We start from the raw sequence: 21,736 nt of genomic DNA, 5'->3' as shown, positions 1-21,736 counted from the left end.
CATTAGTTTTTAAAAGTTACCATAACCGCGATTTAATCTTCAATGAATAGCTACTAATGCATTAAAATGTTACAAGTCATATTTTTTACTATGAATACACGGAAAACCTAATCATTTGGGAAGATTACCGCTGTTCCTTTGTTCTCCCCCGTATAAGATCTTTATCTAGGTAATTTCGCTAAACGAATGCTCAACAACTATGCATATGATCAATCAAATTATCCCTTAAATTCAATGAGAACTCAAAGAATACTGTACTTGAAGGTTGAATTCGATCATTTGATCGTGACAACGTGTATTTTGCATCGTTTTCTAAAATTTGGATACGAGGGAGGTGAAAAGAACAGCCGTTTCATCGCTTCGCACGTTTTGAGACGGATGGTAGTGGTGTAATAATTTTATTGGATTTTGCGTTATTCTCTTCATTTTCCGGTCCAAGTTTCCTCCAGGAACCTAGGTAAATACCTGTTCTGTGATGATGTCGGGTCTGTTATGCCCCAGTCGTTTTGATTTGTCCGAAATCAGTCCTGATCTGTGGAATGTCTTTGTTGAGATCGTGGACTTCGCGAGCTCGTGTGTGACACACTGCTATTTGCCTTCCGTTTTCTCTGTTGATTAATTAGAAATATTGACAATTAACACATGTTAGTAATTATACGATAGCTATATTACTTAAATAGCCAGACACTTTACGATGTAGCTGATGTAATTAGAGATTATATCAATTTTATTTGATAAGAAATCGAAGTTTTTTTTTTTATCTTTTAGAATCCTAGTAGTGGTTCGACATGTCGATTGTCGGTAAATAATTGATGTGTATTATAGTTGTGAATTAAATACTGTGTCCATCTTTTTCAGATCACATGATGTCGAGCGAGAGGGCCACGGTCAACGGGACGGGGGGCCGGGGGAGGGGCCGAAGATCCCGAGGGGGTACTACAAACAACAATACGCCAGTCGTTAGTGATGACGGGGCCCAACCCGGCACTAGCTCCTCTGGGTCCAGCCCTTCCGATTCTCAACCGCCTGTCGTTGTTCCCAAACCAACCCCTAAATCCTCGAAAACAATGGGCACAAGCTTAAAAAGGTAACAGTTCCCGTCTGTTTTCCTATATTACACGCGGAGAAATGTTAATCTCTGTTCGCTCAGTTCTACCAGCGTTGTGCACTGAACTGTATATACACACACATCGTCAGCTCATTTGCATATAAGCTTTAACAGTATAATTTCTGTAATCTGTTAATAGTTACTGCTCAAGTGGTATGTCATTCGATTTCTCTTGTCATAAACTTCATTTTGGTGTAAAAATTATTAAAATCGGTTGTGTGGTTGTAGAGAAATTAAGTTTTGTGGTTTTAGCATAGCTTGCATACAGTGCTATAGGCCTACGCCATGTTGTGCTGCCCACATTGATCTTTAGAAGTTGGTCTGAAAATAGCAAGGAGGGGATTTTTAAGCACCTACTTATTGTTTCTAAATTCTTTCCACAGAATCCAGAAAGAACTGGCAGAAATCACCCTGGACCCTCCTCCGAACTGCAGGTGAGTTTTTTTCCTAGTTTTATTTATGTAAACAATGCTTTACTGCTGCTGATGATATCAGCTGTGGGTTTTTTGTCTGTTGAGTAAATATATATCTCAACCTAAGTAATTGTTCAGTGTATTCAACTTTTATTCAAACAAAGAAAATCAATTGATGTTTATCTGTGTCTATCAGGACTAGGCAATTTCATTTAGAAACAATTGTGTTTGATTAATTTGGTATTGAATTAAAGAAAACAGAAAAACAACTAACATTTAGAACAGGTCTAGCAAATTCAGGAAGGACAGACTGTTAAAGCTTACCTCACATATACATGGCAACTCCTGAGTCTCTTTTAAAAAATATACAAAAAATCCTTTAATTTGTAAACCATTATCTAAATTTACCTTCCCCACAATCAATCTTTGATGTTTGGTTTCTTTCGGAATAAACAAAAGATCAACTCCAAAATGCTATCAAATCATCTAGCATTAAATTGAAAAGAACACTGATTTATCAGTTCTTGAACAATTTGATTGATGATGATTTTTCATTAATCACTGTTTATTTCATAGTTTAATTAATTTTTAATGAACTCTTTTATACAGTTATAATTGAATTAACATTGGCAAAATAATGCCACAGTAATATTATTTTAACGGTCTTGTCTTGGTATGGGTATTGGATTCTAATCTTATTGCAGATGGAAATGAATTTTTAATTACTATAGTTAATAATATTTTTGAGATATTTAAAAAATGATCTCATAGTTCTATCTGAATGAATTATCAAGTGTAGTTTCTCATGGTTGTGTGTTAATTACAATACAGTTATAATTGATTATCTTGTTAAACTGTATTTGACCTGATAAAAGCAACTGTGTAAGCACACACACCAACTTTTTTTTCAGGAAAAGAGGATGTGGGCTGTGCTCACGCTATTGATCGCATTTTGCGCATTTCGCGAAATGTAATCACTATTTGCGAAAATATAATTAAGTATTTTCACAACTTTTGTGAAACTGTGTTTAACCTAAGAAATAATATAGACTGCATGAATATCCCCCTGTCTTAAATCTTTAATTCAACCACTTACGTTTACACTAATTATGATGTCATTGCAACTAACTTATCCTGTGATCGAACTACATGATTAGCACATGTCATGTATGTTACGGAAAAGGAAGTACTTAAATAAATCTGAATCATTTGAGCGTTTGTTTGATGAGCAATGCTTTGTAAAGCGTTTAGATAACTTGGGCAAAAACATGGCAGCTGTGACCCTATGGCAAACGAATGTTCTGCCTGTGCCACAAGCGTACATTGCTCTAAAAACAAAATGACAATTGTTTGTTCAATGTAATTTCAACTTTCATTAATTGTATGTACAATATTATTTAGTATTTAACAAGTATGTTTTCAGTCAATGTCTTGTATCACGAACATTACATAAGGTACAATTCACTGTAAACTCCACGTTGTGACAGGGCAGCAAAATTATTTGTTCAGGGTGATTTATGTAAGAAGCATCTATTTGGAAATGCTGTGAATAGGTTAAGCAGCAGATATTCTCAAAATCCAATGACTTATAATGATCACCAACATGATCTAAAGGAATAAGGACAGTCAATTCAATTTTCGCAAAAAAAATAAATAAATAAAAAAAGTCCCGGGAACGATAACATTATAACATAAGTTGTATTTTAAAAATCAAGTTGAAAATCAAGTTCATATAACTTTTAAAAGTTTAACATTATTTCAGTGTAATCTCAATTGTGTTCTTTTTCAATATGAAAATAATAGCAGCTAAAACACAACAACTCTTTTGGTATGATACAATTTTTTTTTAGTTGGTTGAATTTTTATTTTTTTTTACCCTGAATTGATAAATGATATTTTTCAGTATTTTGTAATTCATAAAATCTTAAATAATGAACACTTTTAATGCCTGCCTTTACTAATAAAATAGTTTTAACACATTGTATTAATATATATATATCAAACAAATATGCCAGAAACTAAACTAGTCTTATAAGAATAGAAATAAACTGACTAAAACATGAACATAATTGTAGAAATGCAATAGTGCATAAATATCTGAAATACTATATATTTGCTAAATCTTGCAATAAATAGCGAGCCTGCATCTGTTGCCACTTTAGTCCTTCAAATACACTTGCAATTTCCTTGTATGCTTTTATTCATATTCCTTTTTTTTCCAATATGCATATTCAATTCAAAGACACCAATGGGGCTGATTAAATATATTTTGGAAAACACAGAAAGTTCAGTTATCATCTGCATAAGTGTTCTGAATTAAACTATTTTCATTATGAACAAGTCACTTCCAATGTACACTATCCATGTTTTCGATTCTTTTTTATCATAGGTGTAAGGTGAAGTCTTGTGAATGTTGATTTCAGAATGTAAATAAACAACACGAAGACAATATTTGTTACTTGTGCCGTCGGACAAGTGTTTTGATACTTTCACTTGTCCGACAGCAATTTAGTCTGGTACCGGACAAGCGGACAAGCCTTAATGTCGACCCCCGATATGCGTGTGCTATATTTAGTTATTAAATTCTAAGCAATAATATTAAATTGTCTTGCTAAAACCATTCCTTATTTGCTAAAGAGAAAACAGGTATTTTAGCAACTTTTGCTAAAGGATTTTTACGCCTAGAGTGAGCAGAGGTGGGGCGTGTGTTTATTGAAACGTGTACATTTTCTTACCTCAGTATAGTCTGTTAATATATAATGTTCAGTCTTTTAACCAAAGGCTCTGGATTGTTTTCACTACATGAATGAAAAAAAAATGGTTGTTTTTTCCACCTAGATTACACCGGGAAAGTTTTCCCTGTATACTGGTTTAGTAAGCGTACTCCTTTGGTGTTTTTGTAAGTGCACAGGGTGTTTATTAGGTTGAAAACTGTATACAAGTTTTATCCTTGATATGGTGCACGTGCCCCTTGCTACCTCACATTTTCCAGTCATTCATGTCTCCTGATCTTGAAGTCCTGTTAACAAGCTTAGCCCAGTGGTATATATATTGATACAACCTAGGTTCAATCAGGGCTTAGGTTTTCCACTGACAGTTTAAGAAACTTGTGAGAATTTTGAACAAGTTACACAATAATCTGAAAAAACTTTTTACAATATCACTGCCCAATATCTTATTATAACACTTTGTTTAAAAACAATTTGCTGTTGTAATCAAACATGGAGTCGGACATTACTTGTGGTGTCATCTTGTAATTGTAATATATCGTGAAACTTTGAAGAAATATTATTTTATGCTTCCACAATCTTCAAACATCCTGACAAAAATGCTATTCTGCCATTGAAACTATGTGATGCATTGTAGGATAAAATTGATTGTTGTAACCTCTTTATCGTAATGTTTTATCAGCAGTGTTAAGTATCAGAGGGTTACCAGTGAGTGTGAAACCATTTTACGATCACTAGACCGAAAATCAATTTGTATCAAGTTTTTGTCTTTGTTGTCTATAAGCAAACTTTAAATAATTTGAAGCATATGCTTTATTATGTAAACACATTTTTATTATTACTGTGTGTTCAAGATCATGGCCATGGTGTGTCTGACACTCAGCTGCATAATTAATTGTAATATGGGACATACAAGTAAAGAGAGTTAAAATATTGTACTGTCAATTGACACTGTAGTGTCACACAGTTGGTACCAACATGTATGAAGTTATAGTCAGAACTGTTGTACGGTCCGTTAACTCTACAACATTAACACTGGGTTACGTATACAGTTATAGTCAGAACTGTTGTACAGTCGGGTGACTCTACAACATTAACACTGGGTTACGTATACAGTTATAGTCAGAACTGTTGTACGGTCGGTACAACATTAACACTGGGTTACATATACAGTTATAGTCAGAACTGTTGTACGGTCGGTACAACATTAACACTGGGTTACGTATACAGTTATAGTCAGAACTGTTGTACGGTCGGTACAACATTAACACTGGGTTACGTCTACAGTTATAGTCAGAACTGTTGTACGGTCGGGTAACTCTACAACATTAACACTGGGTTACGTATACAGTTATAGTCAGAACTGTTGTACGGTCGGTACAACATTAACACTGGGTTACGTATACAGTTATAGTCAGAACTGTTGTACAGTCGGGTGACTCTACAACATTAACACTGGGTTACGTATACAGTTATAGTCAGAACTGTGGTACGGTCGGGTAACTCTACAACATTAACACTGGGTTACGTATACAGTTATAGTCAGAACTGTTGTACAGTCGGGTGACTCTACAACATTAACACTGGGTTACCTACACAGTTATAGTCAGAACTGTTGTACGGTCGGGTAACTCTACAACATTAACACTGGGTTACGTATACAGTTATAGTCAGAACTGTTGTACGGTCGGGTAACTCTACAACATTAACACTGGGTTACGTATACAGTTATAGTCAGAACTGTTGTACGGTCGGGTGACTCTACAACATTAACACTGGGTTACGTATACAGTTATAGTCAGAACTGTTGTACGGTCGGGTGACTCTACAACATTAACACTGGGTTACGTATACAGTTATAGTCAGAACTGTTGTACGGTCGGGTAACTCTACAACATTAACACTGGGTTACGTATACAGTTATAGTCAGAACTGTTGTACGGTCGGGTAACTCTACAACATTAACACTGGGTTACATATACAGTTATAGTCAGAACTGTTGTACGGTCGGTACAACATTAACACTGGGTTACGTATACAGTTATAGTCAGAACTGTTGTACGGTCGGGTAACTCTACAACATTAACACTGGGTTACGTATATAGTTATAGTCAGAACTGTTGTACGGTCGGGTGACTCTACAACATTAACACTGGGTTACGTATACAGTTATAGTCAGAACTGTTGTACGGTCGGTACAACATTAACACTGGGTTACGTATACAGTTATAGTCGGAACTGTTGTACGGTCGGGTGACTACAACATTAACACTGGGTTACGTATACAGTTATAGTCAGAACTGTTGTACGGTCGGGTAACTCTACAACATTAACACTGGGTTACATATACAGTTATAGTCAGAACTGTTGTACGGTCGGGTGACTCTACAACATTAACACTGGGTTACGTATACAGTTATAGTCAGAACTGTTGTACGGTCGGTACAACATTAACACTGGGTTACGTATACAGTTATAGTCAGAACTGTTGTACGGTCGGGTAACTCTGTCGGGTAACTCTGTAGTGATGACCACTGCCAGGGTTATGTATACAGTTATAGTCAGAACTGTTGTACGGTCGGGTAACTCTGTAGTGATGACCACTGCCAGGGTTATACAGTACTGTTTGTTGTAGAGTTGAGTAATTCTGGCAGTCTGTACATTGTAGTGTGGTACAGTTGATACATAAGTATTCCTCGCTTGTCCACAATATTGACAGATACACATGAACAGTTTCTAATTTGATCAATAATCATAGCACAATTTTGATCTCTGTCATAAATATATGTCTTGTGTATCAATTGTAACCATAATACCACATTTATTAACCTCTATCTACACTGCGTTGTAGCTTTATATATATATCTCCACCATATATATTAGAACTGGCACTAGCTATATCAGTCGGACATTTAAACACTGTTTTGTACGTATTTAAACACTTTTTGCTGACTTGTCAGAACAAATATATTGATTATTAAAAATAAAAATGTTCCATATAATCATTCTTATTTTGCCACATTTTTTTAAGCACTGAAGGAAATTATTGGATTTGATTTGGTTGTTGAATATATCACCTCTATGGATTTTTTATCAATGTTGATGTATATAATCTATATATATATATTTAAAACCAATGTTAACTTTGTGCAGTTAGCGGTATAATAATATAAGCCGTAGGTATTTCTGGCTAGGTGAATCTGATTTAAGGTGCTGTATATAGATCAAGTCATAAAATTTCTTCTCTCATTATTTGTGATACTGTGAAATATATTAACTTATTGATTCAAAGGTTAAAGTTTTGAATTTCCTGTCATCATTGTTCTTTGTTGAATTATCCCAAATTGAGTACATATATATAAACATTCTATGTATAGTAATTAAAGTACTCGCGTTTTGCAATCAACGTTCCTGAATATAGGTAGCTAAATGTGTATTTTATTGCTTTTGTGTGACAAATGATATTATCTAATTAATTCATAGCTATAAATATCTTGCATGTTCTCTATTATACCAGAACTGAACTATTTAGCTACCTACTAATTAATTGATAATTAACATGTAAGCCCACTGTGTACATATACACGTCTCAAGGTGTATACATATGATATAGAAAACATTTAACATTGCTGTTATAAGTAGTCTCTGGATGATTTTGAATATTGATCAATCCTTGATTGGTTGATAACAAGTAATTGATAAATCGGATGCAGTAATCCCTTATTGATTATTCTAATGGCCTTTCTAGTGTATTTATGAGGCAGCTAGCTAGCAAGCTGTGTTTTGTAGAAATTTAATATGTGACATTACCAACTGATTACATGATCATGGTCACCTCAAGCATTAGTAATTCATGTGTAACCATGCAATGCAATCTAATGATGATTTTCAAACCTTCCAACCACAGTCACTAGCTTTTGTTATATATTTTTTCAGGTTTAAACTTCAAAACTGTTTATTCTATTACTGGAATTGATCGTTTCCTGAAAATTGTCCCCTAGCTAGATCTATGTGTTAGGAAGCCCTACCGTTAAAAGTAATGGACCTATAGCTATATATAGACTAACAGATAAAGTGTTTTACCAGAGTTTTAACCAACATTGATGTAGTTTTACTTTATATTGATGTACACATATTGTTATAACTGCCTTTGTAGTGAGGTAACTTCATTAGTATGGCCTCTGTGGTATCATTTCAGCATATTTCAGGATTTTAGGTTTGAATTGATATCAACTGACAAGCTAATGTTGACCTGTAAAATGCAGGTAAATTGACAACACTCAGCTGATAAGGTAAACATATAAGTATCCAGGTGTGATATTTCTTTGTAATTTAAGCAGTATATATATATTTATACATCTTGATTGTTATTCAATAGGCAGTGTATTCTTACTGTTCAACTTTAATTTAGACAGTTTATTCTACTCTTCAACTTTAATTTAGGCAGTGTAATTTGGCTATGATTTATAATTAGACAGTGTATTTTAACTGCAACTTACACAGTGTAATTTGACTACAACTTCACAGTGTATTTTGATTATAACTTACGCATTGTATTTTGTGAAATGTATTTTATAATGACGAGCTTCTGGCAAAACAAACACCTGCCCCGCAAACTATAGGTAGATATAATAAATAGTTTGTATCTTTGTGTAGTACATCTTTCTGTGGCATGTAATGGGGAACAGTCTGCAAAAGATACATGTTGTGTGTTAGGTCTGTATAAGTAATTGTGTATTAGGTCTGTATAAGTAATTGTGTATTAGGTCTGTACAAGTAATTGTGTATTAGGTCTGTATTAGTAATTGTGTATAAGGTCTGTACAAGTAAATGTGTATTAGGTCTGTATTAGTAATTGTGTATTAGGTCTGTATTAGTAATTGTGTATTAGGTCTGTATCAGTAATTGTGTATTACTATTAGGTCTGTATTAGTAATTGTGTATAAGGTCTGTACAAGTAATTGTGTATTAGGTCTGTATTAGTAATTGTGTATTAGGTCTGTACAAGTAAATGTGTATTAGGTCTGTATTAGTAATTGTGTATTAGGTCTGTATTAGTAATTGTGTATTAGGTCTGTATAAGTAATTGTGTATTACTATTAGGTCTGTATTGGTAATTGTAATACGGCTGGAATGTTTGCTTAATTTTCATTGGCCAATTTCATGTTTTTAGCTTACCGGTTACGAGTAACCGAGAGCTAATGCTGTCACCCCGGCGTCGGCGTCTCACCCCAAAACTTTAAAGTTTTTGGAGTAAGTTTTTGGAAAGCTTGTAAGTCCAAAAGTATACACCTCATGCCCTTCTAATTTGGTTTATACATAGAGATCCAGGAGTGATGCTGTGGCAAATCATGCAGAAAAAATTGGCATTTTTAGCATTTTACTATTTAGTGGACTTACATTTTTTGACACAAAAACTCACTTTAAAGATTTTGGGGGTTAGTTTTGAAAAGCTTGTAAGTCCACACCCTTCTTATTTGGTTTATACATCCATTAGACGTCTAGGAGCGATATTATGTGACATACAATTTCAAAATGACATGCTTATATATATATATACATACATAAAAAATGAATGCATAGTGTGATTGCTGCCGCCGGTGAGCTTTCGCAATCATTGATTGCACTTGTTCTCACAAGGACCTATCAGTAAATAGACCTGTTCGTGCTTAAAATAACTCATCTGGGAAATTTCCAGGCATTTTGGACCTGTTAGTGCTAAAAATAGCTTGAATAAGTCCGCTATCTTTGCGTCCAATCACGCAATGTGTTACTTTGAACAACAGCCAATCAGAAAGCTGGAAACAAACTTGGTCAGCATCGATATCACTTTTGTTTACAATATGGCAGATGAGAGACCCCGACACTGTTTCGCTAAATAAACAAAGAGAAATTACAAGATATTTTGAAGAAAAAAGACTTTTAGAACACCCGGAAATATACTTCAGGTGCAACAAAAGTATTCCTGCAATATTTAAGTGCCAAAGGCTCAGTCTGCATGCCGACTTTGACATTTTTAGTCAACATGATTGGGACAGGAGCCTTGGGATTTTTTTATGCGTTTGTTTTAGGTGGCCATATTAAAAAACATTTATTGCCTTTGTGTTCGGTGTACACGAGACTATACGGACCTGGTCAAGAGTTTGTTCACCTGGGCCTGCTGCCTCGATGAACAAACTCTTGACCAGGTCCGTATAGTCTGTATTGATAACATTAACTTGTGTAATGTCAAACTACTTATAAGGAGCCAGGGTGTTGTATATATGTTGGCACTGATTGGTTGAACTTCCTGTACGATCATAAACATAGTTAAGATACACAATAACAAGATATCCTGTATCAGTCAATGGTGTACAATGTGTGTACCATAATTTTTGACACCTGTACATTTCATATATTTGTTTATAGTATACTTGCACAGTAGAAATCAACACTGAGAAAGCTGAACATGTCTAAGAAGAGGATATAAATATTTTTGTTTTTGTACATTCTTCTGATGCAGGCTATCCAATATGTATACAACAATAATGACTTCTTTAAAAGTATATATATATATATGGAACTATAATTGTGTGTGCAGATCTGTGTCTTTTACTATAACACAAATGACTCAGTCCAAAAAGTTTGATTCAGCCGTTCAGCACAGAAATGCAATAGTCAAACTTGTAAAGATTTATTTTATACCAATTAAAAGATACTTTTACCAGGCAGGTCCGCCAGGTTTTCCTGGAGATTGAGTTGTAGGTTAAGTATCATTTTTTATTTAATAAAACAAAAGATTACGTTCCACAGTTTGTCAGACATAATCATAAGTTAGTGATGGAATAACCCAGGACTTTTTTCATTCATTTGGGATGGGTCCTTTTGTCTCATTTGGGAAAAATTTATGAGCTGGGAAGGAATTTTTCGGGAGTAAACTGCAGATTTTGAAATAATTATGAAATAATTTTTTTTTTTTTCCCATCGGGAATGGAGCCCATTATGATCCCCAAAAATCCCTGTAACTTAAGTACATTTTGTTATCTGTCTTTTTTACACAAATAATTACAAGATCTCATCTTGATGCACAGTGGGCCACAGCCTGTCATTTTCGCGGAAGAATGATATCGCAAGAATGATCATTCTTTAGTGATGTACGATATAACCTAAGATTAGTGATTGAGGTACTGATGTGTACAGCATTAGGCTCGAAGAACACTGGCATAGCCAAGTCATGGGTACGTAACAAGGAACTAGATGTTCCGCTACCGGGACATATTCAATTCCACTTCCTAGAGATAAATCTCATTCTAGAGTCAACCGTTTGAAAGAAAACTCATTTCCCTGTTTAGTGCTGCAGGGATTTTTTATACACAAATCCAGGTACCTATTTATGTGTGCTAATCTAATTATAAGACACAGGCCATTTTATCGCAACATATATCAGTTCGCTGTGTCCGTGAGATGGGTCTTCCTCCTGCAAGTCACAAATAGACTTGTAACATTTCCTGGTTCTTTGTATTCCCAATGATGAGTGTCGCTATAATCGACAGACTTTCTCCGGTGACCTGATTGACCACTGATGTATGATGACTTGTCAAAGTCATGAAAAAAAATTGAAATCTATATTTCACTACTTTTGTTATTAGTTTGATTTTCAAAATCATTTTTAGGAATCTTTATCAAAATAGTGTTGAAACGTGGCATAGATTATCAAAATAATGTTGAAACATGGCATAGATTATCAAAGGACAAACTAAGAGAGCTCAATATTCTATGACTTTAAATTTTTCAATAGTATGCATTACAAAATTTAAGGAAAGTACCTTAATTAATAAGCTTGGTCATGCTTTCCCGTGGAATATTTGAACTTCTTAAATTTCTTAAATCAAGGAATTTTGATGAATCTGGGGCCTGAATGCATACAACAATAAAATGAGCCTACATTTTAAATTAAGGGTTGATTTTGAGGAGTTATGTATTAAGACCAATCCATGCAGGTTGGCGAACCCCAACTTCTGCTCGAGCATTATTAACCTTTTATTGCGTTTTACAAATTCCACAATTCCAATCAGTCTTGCCGATAGGAAAGCAGGGCCAAGGAGATTATACCGTCTACATGGACTCCCTTCCGTGGAAATCTTAGTCTGCTAGGTGTTTGTTCGAGCAAGACTAGGATGTTATCGTACATGGCACTATGCCTGAAGGGTGTGGGGAGACTTATATATGATTCAGTAAAGATGTACAGGCCATGAAAAGTACTGGAATGGCAGGTCATTATTTTAAAAGTCTTATAAAATATGCTTGTCTGGGAAAAAGTGTTAGAATTTGCTTGGTATTTCTTTGAAAGTGTATAAGAATTAAACAACATGTTTTATCCGAATATCTGGAATTCACCAAGCAAATTATATCCGGATCCCCTGTGCAGCATTTTAATGCACACATTGAAAAAAAAGTGTTGGGAATGTCCTACTGAACTGCTGATTGTAATTTTTCAACAAAAAAATGATTTAGTGAAGGATTTTAAAATTCATATTATTATTATTAAAAAATTCAAGTGTGGTTTGTTTTGTACAGCATCCAAACACTAAAATTAGAAATTCTCAACTCAATTTCTCCAGGAAGTCAGATGTATATATTTGTATGGAATTTGTTCCCGAAATATTGCGAAATCACCTATATGGACCATGGCTATCTATGACGGCTTATCAGCCTGTATTTATCATGATCAGTATCATAACCTTTTATAGTATTATCCATTTTAGCTGGAGTTTACCACCTAAGCTCATGGAACATTGTAATCTACACACAAAGTAACACAACCCTCTACTTCCCTCTAGATATATACTGGCTGCAGACTAACACTCTTTCACTCTATGCCACCCTGTCTCACACACCTCTTCCCATCCACCACCACCTCCCTATAACACTCTGCACCACCCCACCCTGCCACCATCTCCTTGTGCAGCCCTCCACCAACCTACCCTCTCACCACCACTACGTATACCCTCTCACCACTAACACCACCACTACCCTCTCACCACTAACACAACCACTACCCTCCATCACTAACACAACCACCACTCCCCTCTCACCACTAACACAACCACCACTAACCTCTCACCACTAACACCACCCTCCCCTCTCACCACTAACACAACCACCACTACCCTCTCACCACTACCACACTCACCTACCACCACACCCTCACACCCCCACCACTACTTACCCTCTCACCACTAACACCACCACTACCTCTCACCACTAAACACCACCCTCCCCTCTCACCACTAACACAACCACCACTACCCTCTCACCACTAACACAACCACCACTACCCTCTCACCACTAACACCACCACTACGTATACCCTCTCACCACTAACACCACCACTACCCTCTCACCACTAACACAACCACCACTACGTATACCCTCTCACCACTAACACCACCACTACCCTCTCACCACTAACACAACCACCACTACCCTCTCACCACTAACACCACCACCACCCTGTGCTAATCTATCAGACCAACTCTATTACAGTAAAGGGCCACAGACTCCACAGGCTTGCACCTCTGAGGAGAGTTCAGATGGAGTTGTAATGAAATTGGTCAAGTGTCCGTAATTGTGAACAATATACTTCCCTACAAAATTACTACATATGTCGCAACATTGTCTCCCAGTCATTTAGTATTAGTATCAAAAACCAGGAATGTGTGATGCATGACTTGTAAAAAAATTGGTTTGATCTTTCCAGTATATATACAGTATAGGTATAAAGGTATACACAGATATGTTTGTATATGTGGTGTATTGACCATGTATGCTATGTACATGTAGGAGTATATGTATCTCTTATCTATATATAGATATTACAGCCTTCAGGCAAAGATAAAAAAAAATGTGTTTTGTGAATCCTAGACTGGGCCCATATCTAGAATATTGAAATTATGAAATTGAGCTTTATCATTTCGGTGCCGAGAACATGTCTGATTCTATATTTCAAACTAGGGGGAGATAATCTAGTATTATAATAGGGCTGGAAATTCTTTACAAAAAACTTAGGGGTGATGGCCTTATATAGCCAGTCTATAGCTATCTGATAACATATACAGTAACAGTTGTTTGTATTTATTTTAGGAAAGCATAAAAATATTGATTGTTTTATTCAATATCCTTGATACTATCTCGGAAATATAATGCCTCTACTGAAATGCATTTAATAAAATTTTGTGAGTCTTAATTTTTTTTTTAATTTTTTGTTTTTGATTCAAAATTCCATTTTGTAAAGAACATTTTTTCATTTGTTTAAAAATTAAAAATTTCAATTCCAATATCTTTTGTTTGAGGTTGATCAATTAATCAAATAAGAAATCTGTAATCAAGGTCTGTTAGCTAGGAATGCCTGACATCATGATGAAAGAAGGAATATAAGCCGATTGCTATAACATGTGAGACAAACTTGTCACAATCAATCGCTGGATTGTGGTTGTCACTTGTATAAAATACAAGCGTCTAGATGACTGGAACGGCACAGTAATCATAACAAAGGAATGTAAAAAAAAGTTTAAATACCAAAGAAAGATAATTAAAAATTGATCGATTTTAGTCAATCATTGATTGTATAGACAAGCTAATAATCGATAAGGAAATTTAACCGATTCCCGTCATAAGTTCCATCAATCAGGAAATTTAACCGATTCCCGTTACAAGTTCCATCGATCAGGAAATTTAACCGATTCCCACCAAAAGTTCCATCGATCAGGAAATTTAATCGATTCCCATCACAAGTTCCAACAATAAAAATTCTATATAGAATAAATATACTTGGTTACAATAAATACTCGTGGTATTTCAAGATAACATTACAAGGTTTGGCTGTACCTTTATTGATATCAACTGTTCACTCGAATGACCCCACCTCAGAAGTTATATGTTTGTGTTCAAGCAGATGTTTTGTGTTAAGAGGATATTTGCATCAATATCCAAAATTAAAATGCAATATTCCGTCTGGCATGCACAGTTGATTAGTTAACATTTAGAATGATTATTATGCATTTTGAGCCTTATTTTTAGAAGGTAGAACACATTAACATGAAATTGGCAAAATTGAGTTGTTTGTCGAAGTCGTTCCTGTCTGATACTACCTGCCAACACCCATCCATCCCTCACTCCATAGCGGGTGGTTAAATAGCCCTGTGTGTTATTTCTACTTGTCAAGATCTTCCAGTTGTGATCAATATTCTAGAGCTTCACTATAAGAATTAGAACAAAGCTGTGGAGGGGAGCCACTGGCAGATTGGAATTGATTTTGGACTGTGGGGTCATATATCCATTCAGTTCCTCAGTCACCAGAAACAGACACTTTCCTTGTGGTCGTACAGCTAGCTGTGTACCTGATGTCAGACATTGTGTCTGATTTGTCTTTGTTTGATGACATGTCAACACAAACATATCTTTATATTTCATTAAAGCTGGAACAATTGATTTGCTCAGAAAAAACAAAAGGAATAAAATGCATTAACTTGTACAGCCAAACCTGTCATTACAACACAGGTGGTCTCTTAATCCAGGTACGGGTAGATTTATATAGGGAGTCACTTAATTCAGGTACTAAGGCAGGTTTTAATGTACAAGGTCTGATGACAGGTGGTCTCTTAATCCAGGTTCAGGTAAATATATATAGGGAGTCACTTAATTCAGGTACTAAGGCAGGTTTTAATGTACAAGGTCTGATGACAGGTGGTCTCTTAATCCAGGTACGGGTAGCTATATAGGGAGTCACCTATTTAATTCAGGTGGTAATTATAATTAAGGCAGGTTTTACACTGAAAGGTCCCATATGACGATTAGTCTCTTTAGAAATCAGATTCAGTATATCTAGTATTGTAAATAACATTGGGAAGGGAAAATACAGTGTTACATATGAAAGGGAGTCATTTAAATCGGGTGGTCACTTAGACAAGTTTGACTAATTGTTGTCTGTAAATTTTTAATTATTGCGATGGTCATGTTTTTCAGTAAGAGATGGCCATAATTTAGTATCCTAGGTATTATTAACTCCTGTAAATTAAACCTAGAATACAACAGTAATTCTGTCGTTGTTAACTCGGTCATAAAAGAGAAGATTTCCAAATAAAATATTTGTTTAACCTTTTGAACATCTTTTACAGACGGTGGTTAATTGGCGTGTATATAGTCAGTGGTTAGCTCATGATCTCAGTATGTCTAGTTAGATGTCGACTCCCTCTGGGATCAGTACAGATAGATAGGGGAAGAATAAAGTAGCATGTTGTAGCATATTAGAGATAAACCTATTGTATAACTCGCATGAATAATTTCCGGTGTTTGTAAACGAATCTTCCCCACCTGTGTCACCTGTTTGAATGATAGAAAAGGCCATTGTGTTAGTTCAAACTAGTTGTCATGGAAATCTGAAAAGATTTTATCAGGGAACCTTTTTGGGAAGGTTGTTCACCTTGGTATAAAAATGGACTGATCCAATTTAATGGTAATGGACCTGATTACTGGATCACCGTAGGGGTAGAAAGTCAACTGTGATTAATTTTACTGCCTTTAAACCCTTACTCCCCTTCTTTATCAAAGATAGACTGATCTAGTTTCTAAAATAAATCTTTGTAAGGTGAGTCCATTCTGTTTGTATAGGGGTATAAGATTGGTGACTCAATTTACTGATTAATATATCATTCAGGCTAAAAGCCGCTGGCAGCTGTATGAGAAGTATAAGCTGTAGCAGAGATGGGTCACTATTTAAAAGCAAACAAATATATGATTTTCAGTAGAAAATAACTTAATTTGTTCCTTAATTCATATCTAGGTTAATTTGTTCCTTACCCCTTGAAGATATGTTAATGAAACTTGGAGGATATTTAATTTGCTTGCATCACCTAAAGCTAAGGGTCACTGTAATCTTTCTTGACCTCAAGGTCTAAGGTCAAATAAGTGTGAATGTTCTTATGTCCAGCTCATAAATTTTGAAATGCAATTGAATATATTTTAATTTGTTCCATATATGGTATCTTGGTTAATTTGTTCCATATTTGGTGTCTCGGTTAATTTGTTCCATATTTGGTGTCTCGGTTAATTTGTTCCATATTTGGTGTCTCGGTTAATTTGTTCCTTATTTTGGATTGCATTGATCTACTACTTGCAAGAGAGAGTTTTTACAACAGCATGGCAAGTCTGAAGACTGTTCGAGTCTGTTAGTATATACAAAATTTTGAACTATCTGAAAGTTATTGGTCTTTATCACAAGATTTGACTAACCATAGCCACTTCTTGATTTTATACTTATCGTGAGTGTACCAATATATATCTACATTTTTACAGGTTTCGTTGTTTTATGTCATTTTGTCTTGGCCTTTTTGCTCGTATTTTTAATCACTTTTTTTTGCCCTTATGACCGTTATAGTGTTGAATGGCCATTAAGCATTTTAATTAACTAACTTGTTCCTTATTTGTTATCTCAGTTGAAAAAGAATAGCCATGTGGTCCAGAAGCATAATTCTACTGTTCTGTAGGCATAAATGATAATTAATGATTCATTGAACTAGCTTATTTGATAATTCCTTTTACACAGCCATGAGTGTAAGATTCTCTTTATGCTTATTTGGTATATTCTCATCAGAATTAATTTATAATTTATAAGTTCATCACTTACAATTTTATAGGGTGGGGGAGGGCAGTGATAGCACAGACATTTTTATCCATGTTGGTTTGTGTTTCCTGGAAAGCTGAGAAACGGGCCAGTCTGCTCTTGTGGTTGTGTCCGTGGGCAAGACATTTAAAAGCTTTTACCCTAATTGTTCTTGATGGCATGTGACAGGCCTCCCGTATGTTGTTCAGTGAGGGAGTCACCAACTACTACAATGAGACCCCACCTGAAAATGGCCCTGGCTGCTCATGGGGAAATAAACCCAGCAAACAAATTATTTACTTGAGTTAACTTTACAGAAGACAACATTTCCTCTACATTAGGTATTTTGTGTGCCTGGTGGGTGTGATTTATAGCTCTACTTTATGACTTGTAAACATGTCTTATCCTGCCAGATTGTGTACTTTGGTTACATGTCAACAATACATACAGGGCTAGAGTCCTGTTTCAAGAGGCTATTAATTCTTAGTGTTTTCTGTTGGCCCTTGAATGGTAATTTTCCATTTTTTTTTGTTTTAATATTTAATGTGTAATAGAGGTATCTGATACAAATCAACTTCTAATTATAATTAATGAGCTAGGTCAGGGCTATTTCTCACACCATTCATTTTTAGCTCACCGGTTACGAGTAACCGAGAGCTAATGCTGTCACCCCGGCGTCCGCTTCGGCGTCCGCGTCGGCGTCCCACCCCAAAACTTTAAAGTTTTTGGAGTAAGTTTTTGGAAAGCTTGTAAGTCCAAAAGTGTACACCTCATGCCCTTTTAAATTGGTTTATACATTCATTAGAAGTCTAGGAGTGATGTTATGGCAAAATTATGCAGAAAAAAAATGTGATTTTTTCGCATTTTACCATTTTGTGGACTTAACTTTTTTGGCACCAAAACCCACTTTAAAGTTTTTGGAGCACCAAAACCCACTTTAAAGTTTTTGGAGTAAGTTTTTTGAAAGCTTGTAAGTCCAAAAGTATACACCTCATGCCCTTCTTATTTAGTTTATACATTCATAAGAGGTCTAGGAATGATGTTATGGCAAAATCATGCAGAAAAAAATTGTGATTTTTTCGCATTTTACCATTTTAAATTTGTGGACTTAACTTTTTTTGCACCAGAACTCACTTTAAAGTTTTGAAGTTTTGGGGGTAAGTCCAAAAGTATACACCTATCACCTTCTTATTTAATTTACACATTCATTAGAGATCCAGGAGTGATGCTGTGGCAAATCATGCAGATAAAAATTGGCATTTTGGCATTTTACTGTTTAGTGGACTTACTTTTTTTGACACAAAAACTCACTTTAAAGATTTTAGGGGTTAGTTTTGAAAAGCTTGTAAGTCCACACCCTTCTTATTTGGTTTATACATCCATTAGAGGTCTAGGAGCGATATTATGTGACATACAATTTCAAAATGACATGCTTATACGTACATAAAAAAATGAATGTAAAGTGTGATTGCTGCCGCCGGTGAGCTTTCGCAATCATTGATTGCACTTGTTTTCTTTCGTGTTACCTGGTCACAATTTTAGTCATCAATAAACAATTTTCTGTCAGTTCTCTCTCGACTCGAGACCCGAAGATAAGACTTCTCTAGGACATTTTTGTCATCTTACTTCATCCAACCACAAAAATATTAACAATATTTTTAAATTGTCTGATAAGATCATTTGCTTTGTTTTAAAAAAAAAAAAACACACACAAAGAGATTTAACCAAATTACTTTTTGTTGTACGAATCTTATAACTTATTTATTTTGGTACAGTGATAATAACACAGCTAGTTTGAAATTCGCCACAAACAAATATTGCTGTGATGATATTGGTGTTAATTGTTTACTGTGCATATTCATTTGATCTGGCATGGTCTCATCGACCAAAGCATGTAAGTTTAAACAAATCTGTGGAACATGTTCAAATTTTAGGAAATTCTATTAGAGGTGTTTCACCTCCAGGTCTGCTAAAGAGTGAATATACCAGTAGGTGGGGATGGTTGTATGGAACAATGGTAGCGTGGTTCACCAGCCCGACCACTTGGGTTTTCTATGGGTCCTGCAACAGTAAGACTTCTCATATGCTTCCATCCGGGCCATCAAGATTGATTTATATAAATTGATCACAATTGTTGTAAGATAAGCAAACTTTACCTAGCTGACTATTGTATATTTATATACCTGGTCATGCTAGTATTGTGGATTTGTCTAATTGGTGTTCTCGCTTAAAGCAGGTTGTTAGTGATAAGTGCCAGCTATTTCCGCTTGCATTATATACCAGCAATTATTTCTGGGACATTTGGGGGAAAAAATACCTCATCACAATATATGACCCGAGATTTTTTTTTATGTCAACAAACAAAATTTTCTCTGAGTTTCTTGGACAGGAGTGAATGATCTTCCTGTTTCCTATATGCTTTTTATTTTTAATAGTGCATGATTTAAATAAGGCCTGTGTTTACTGTATTCACACTTATAAGGGCACTTGCTCCTATAGCTATGCACCACCGTCACTGATCTGCAAAAATAATTTTCAGTTTTTTTAACCAAATATAGTATTGTTATTTTAGTAAGTACTAATATATGTGCACATGGACTAAAAAAATAATTTCATAAAATCACATGTTAATAGGAAGATTAGGAAGAAAAAGTGTTCTTTATACTGTCAAATAAGTGATATCTAAAGACAGCATACAATAAAAATAGTCGTAAAATCGTTGTCAAGGTTGATGAATGTTAAGTCGAGCGTGTCACAACAGTGAATTTGGGTCTAGATGAATACTGCATTCTACCTTCACCGAGTACAGGTGATCGGTGTGTAGCTTTTGCTCTGTATCGTACACACAGACAATGTAACATGCATACAAAGGAGATTTAAATACTACCTCAACAGATATCAGATTTCCTTGAGATATATTGCCCTGTGTATTATGGTATATGTTAACATTATATAGCCGTGCCATATCTATGGATTATAATAGGGTAAATTCCGACATGCTTTGTATTTTAATGGTACCGTGACCTTCGTAGTATTATAGGTCTTTAATACAATCAACAGTAATTCCATAAAAAAAATGTCCAGGTGCTAATCTGGATTACACAATTTTATAATTAGTTTGTAATTATATAATATCACAGCAAGCTTAGTTTGTTGACAGAAGTGATGAGACAGATGTTTTTATTCAACACTTGTTTTGTTTTCATTGTCGATTATGAACCTTCTCCTTACCCCATTTTTTCTGGGGTTGAACATAATTTACACAACAGAATCTTCTAATATTGGCTTGAGAGGAGACTATAGTTTTGTGTTGTATTCGTCTTAAGCTTTTATACGTCCACTATCTTGTCAGGGCTCTATCTTAAATATACTATATTTGTCACGGGAACTTCATACTTGGATCATGGATTCACCTTGGTGATCAGTGTACATTTTATGATATTTATCAAAAGTAGGTCACTGACCTACATTTTGACTTCTGACCTATATCAAAGTAAACGCATCTCCTACACAATTAGTTACTGGAATTTGATGGAGTATTGTGGGTTCACCATAGTCATCATTAATTTATCATCTGCTCATTCTGGGTATTTAATTACATGGTGTGGCAGTGTAATTAGCCTATTGTTGTATTTTGGAAGTTACACACAAATGCCAGTTTCAGGTAAAAGTGTGGTTAAATATACTAATGAACTAAATGAAATGCAGAAAAGAAAGAATTGCTGAAACAAACTGAAGCAATTTATCACTTGTTCAGAGTACTTTGTCATTGTGGTGTTTTGATAAGCATGACGTCGGTATATGGGGGTTGACATTCTACAGAGGTTGAAAATATCATTGCATTTAT

At 35.1% G+C, this 21,736-nt stretch overlaps 1 protein-coding gene across 1 annotated transcript in view; it reads left to right on the top strand.

The window, feature by feature from the left end:
• Positions 1-346: 346 nt before the first annotated feature.
• The window catches only part of LOC117318165 (ubiquitin-conjugating enzyme E2 E1-like), a 35,738-nt gene continuing 14,348 nt past the window's right edge, over positions 347-21,736 (top strand). The window contains exons 1-3 of the mRNA XM_033873185.1: positions 347-457; positions 859-1,087; positions 1,492-1,542. Coding sequence (XP_033729076.1) covers positions 864-1,087; positions 1,492-1,542 — 275 coding nt within the window. The 5' untranslated portion in view covers positions 347-457; positions 859-863. The remainder of the gene's footprint in view (positions 458-858; positions 1,088-1,491; positions 1,543-21,736) is intronic.

Source organism: Pecten maximus, chromosome 19 (genome assembly GCF_902652985.1).
Source record: "Pecten maximus chromosome 19, xPecMax1.1, whole genome shotgun sequence".
In the NCBI taxonomy this organism is placed as follows: Eukaryota; Metazoa; Mollusca; class Bivalvia; order Pectinida; family Pectinidae; genus Pecten; species Pecten maximus.
Note: the sequence above shows the minus strand (reverse complement) of the source record. Positions and strands in the feature narration are given on the sequence as shown.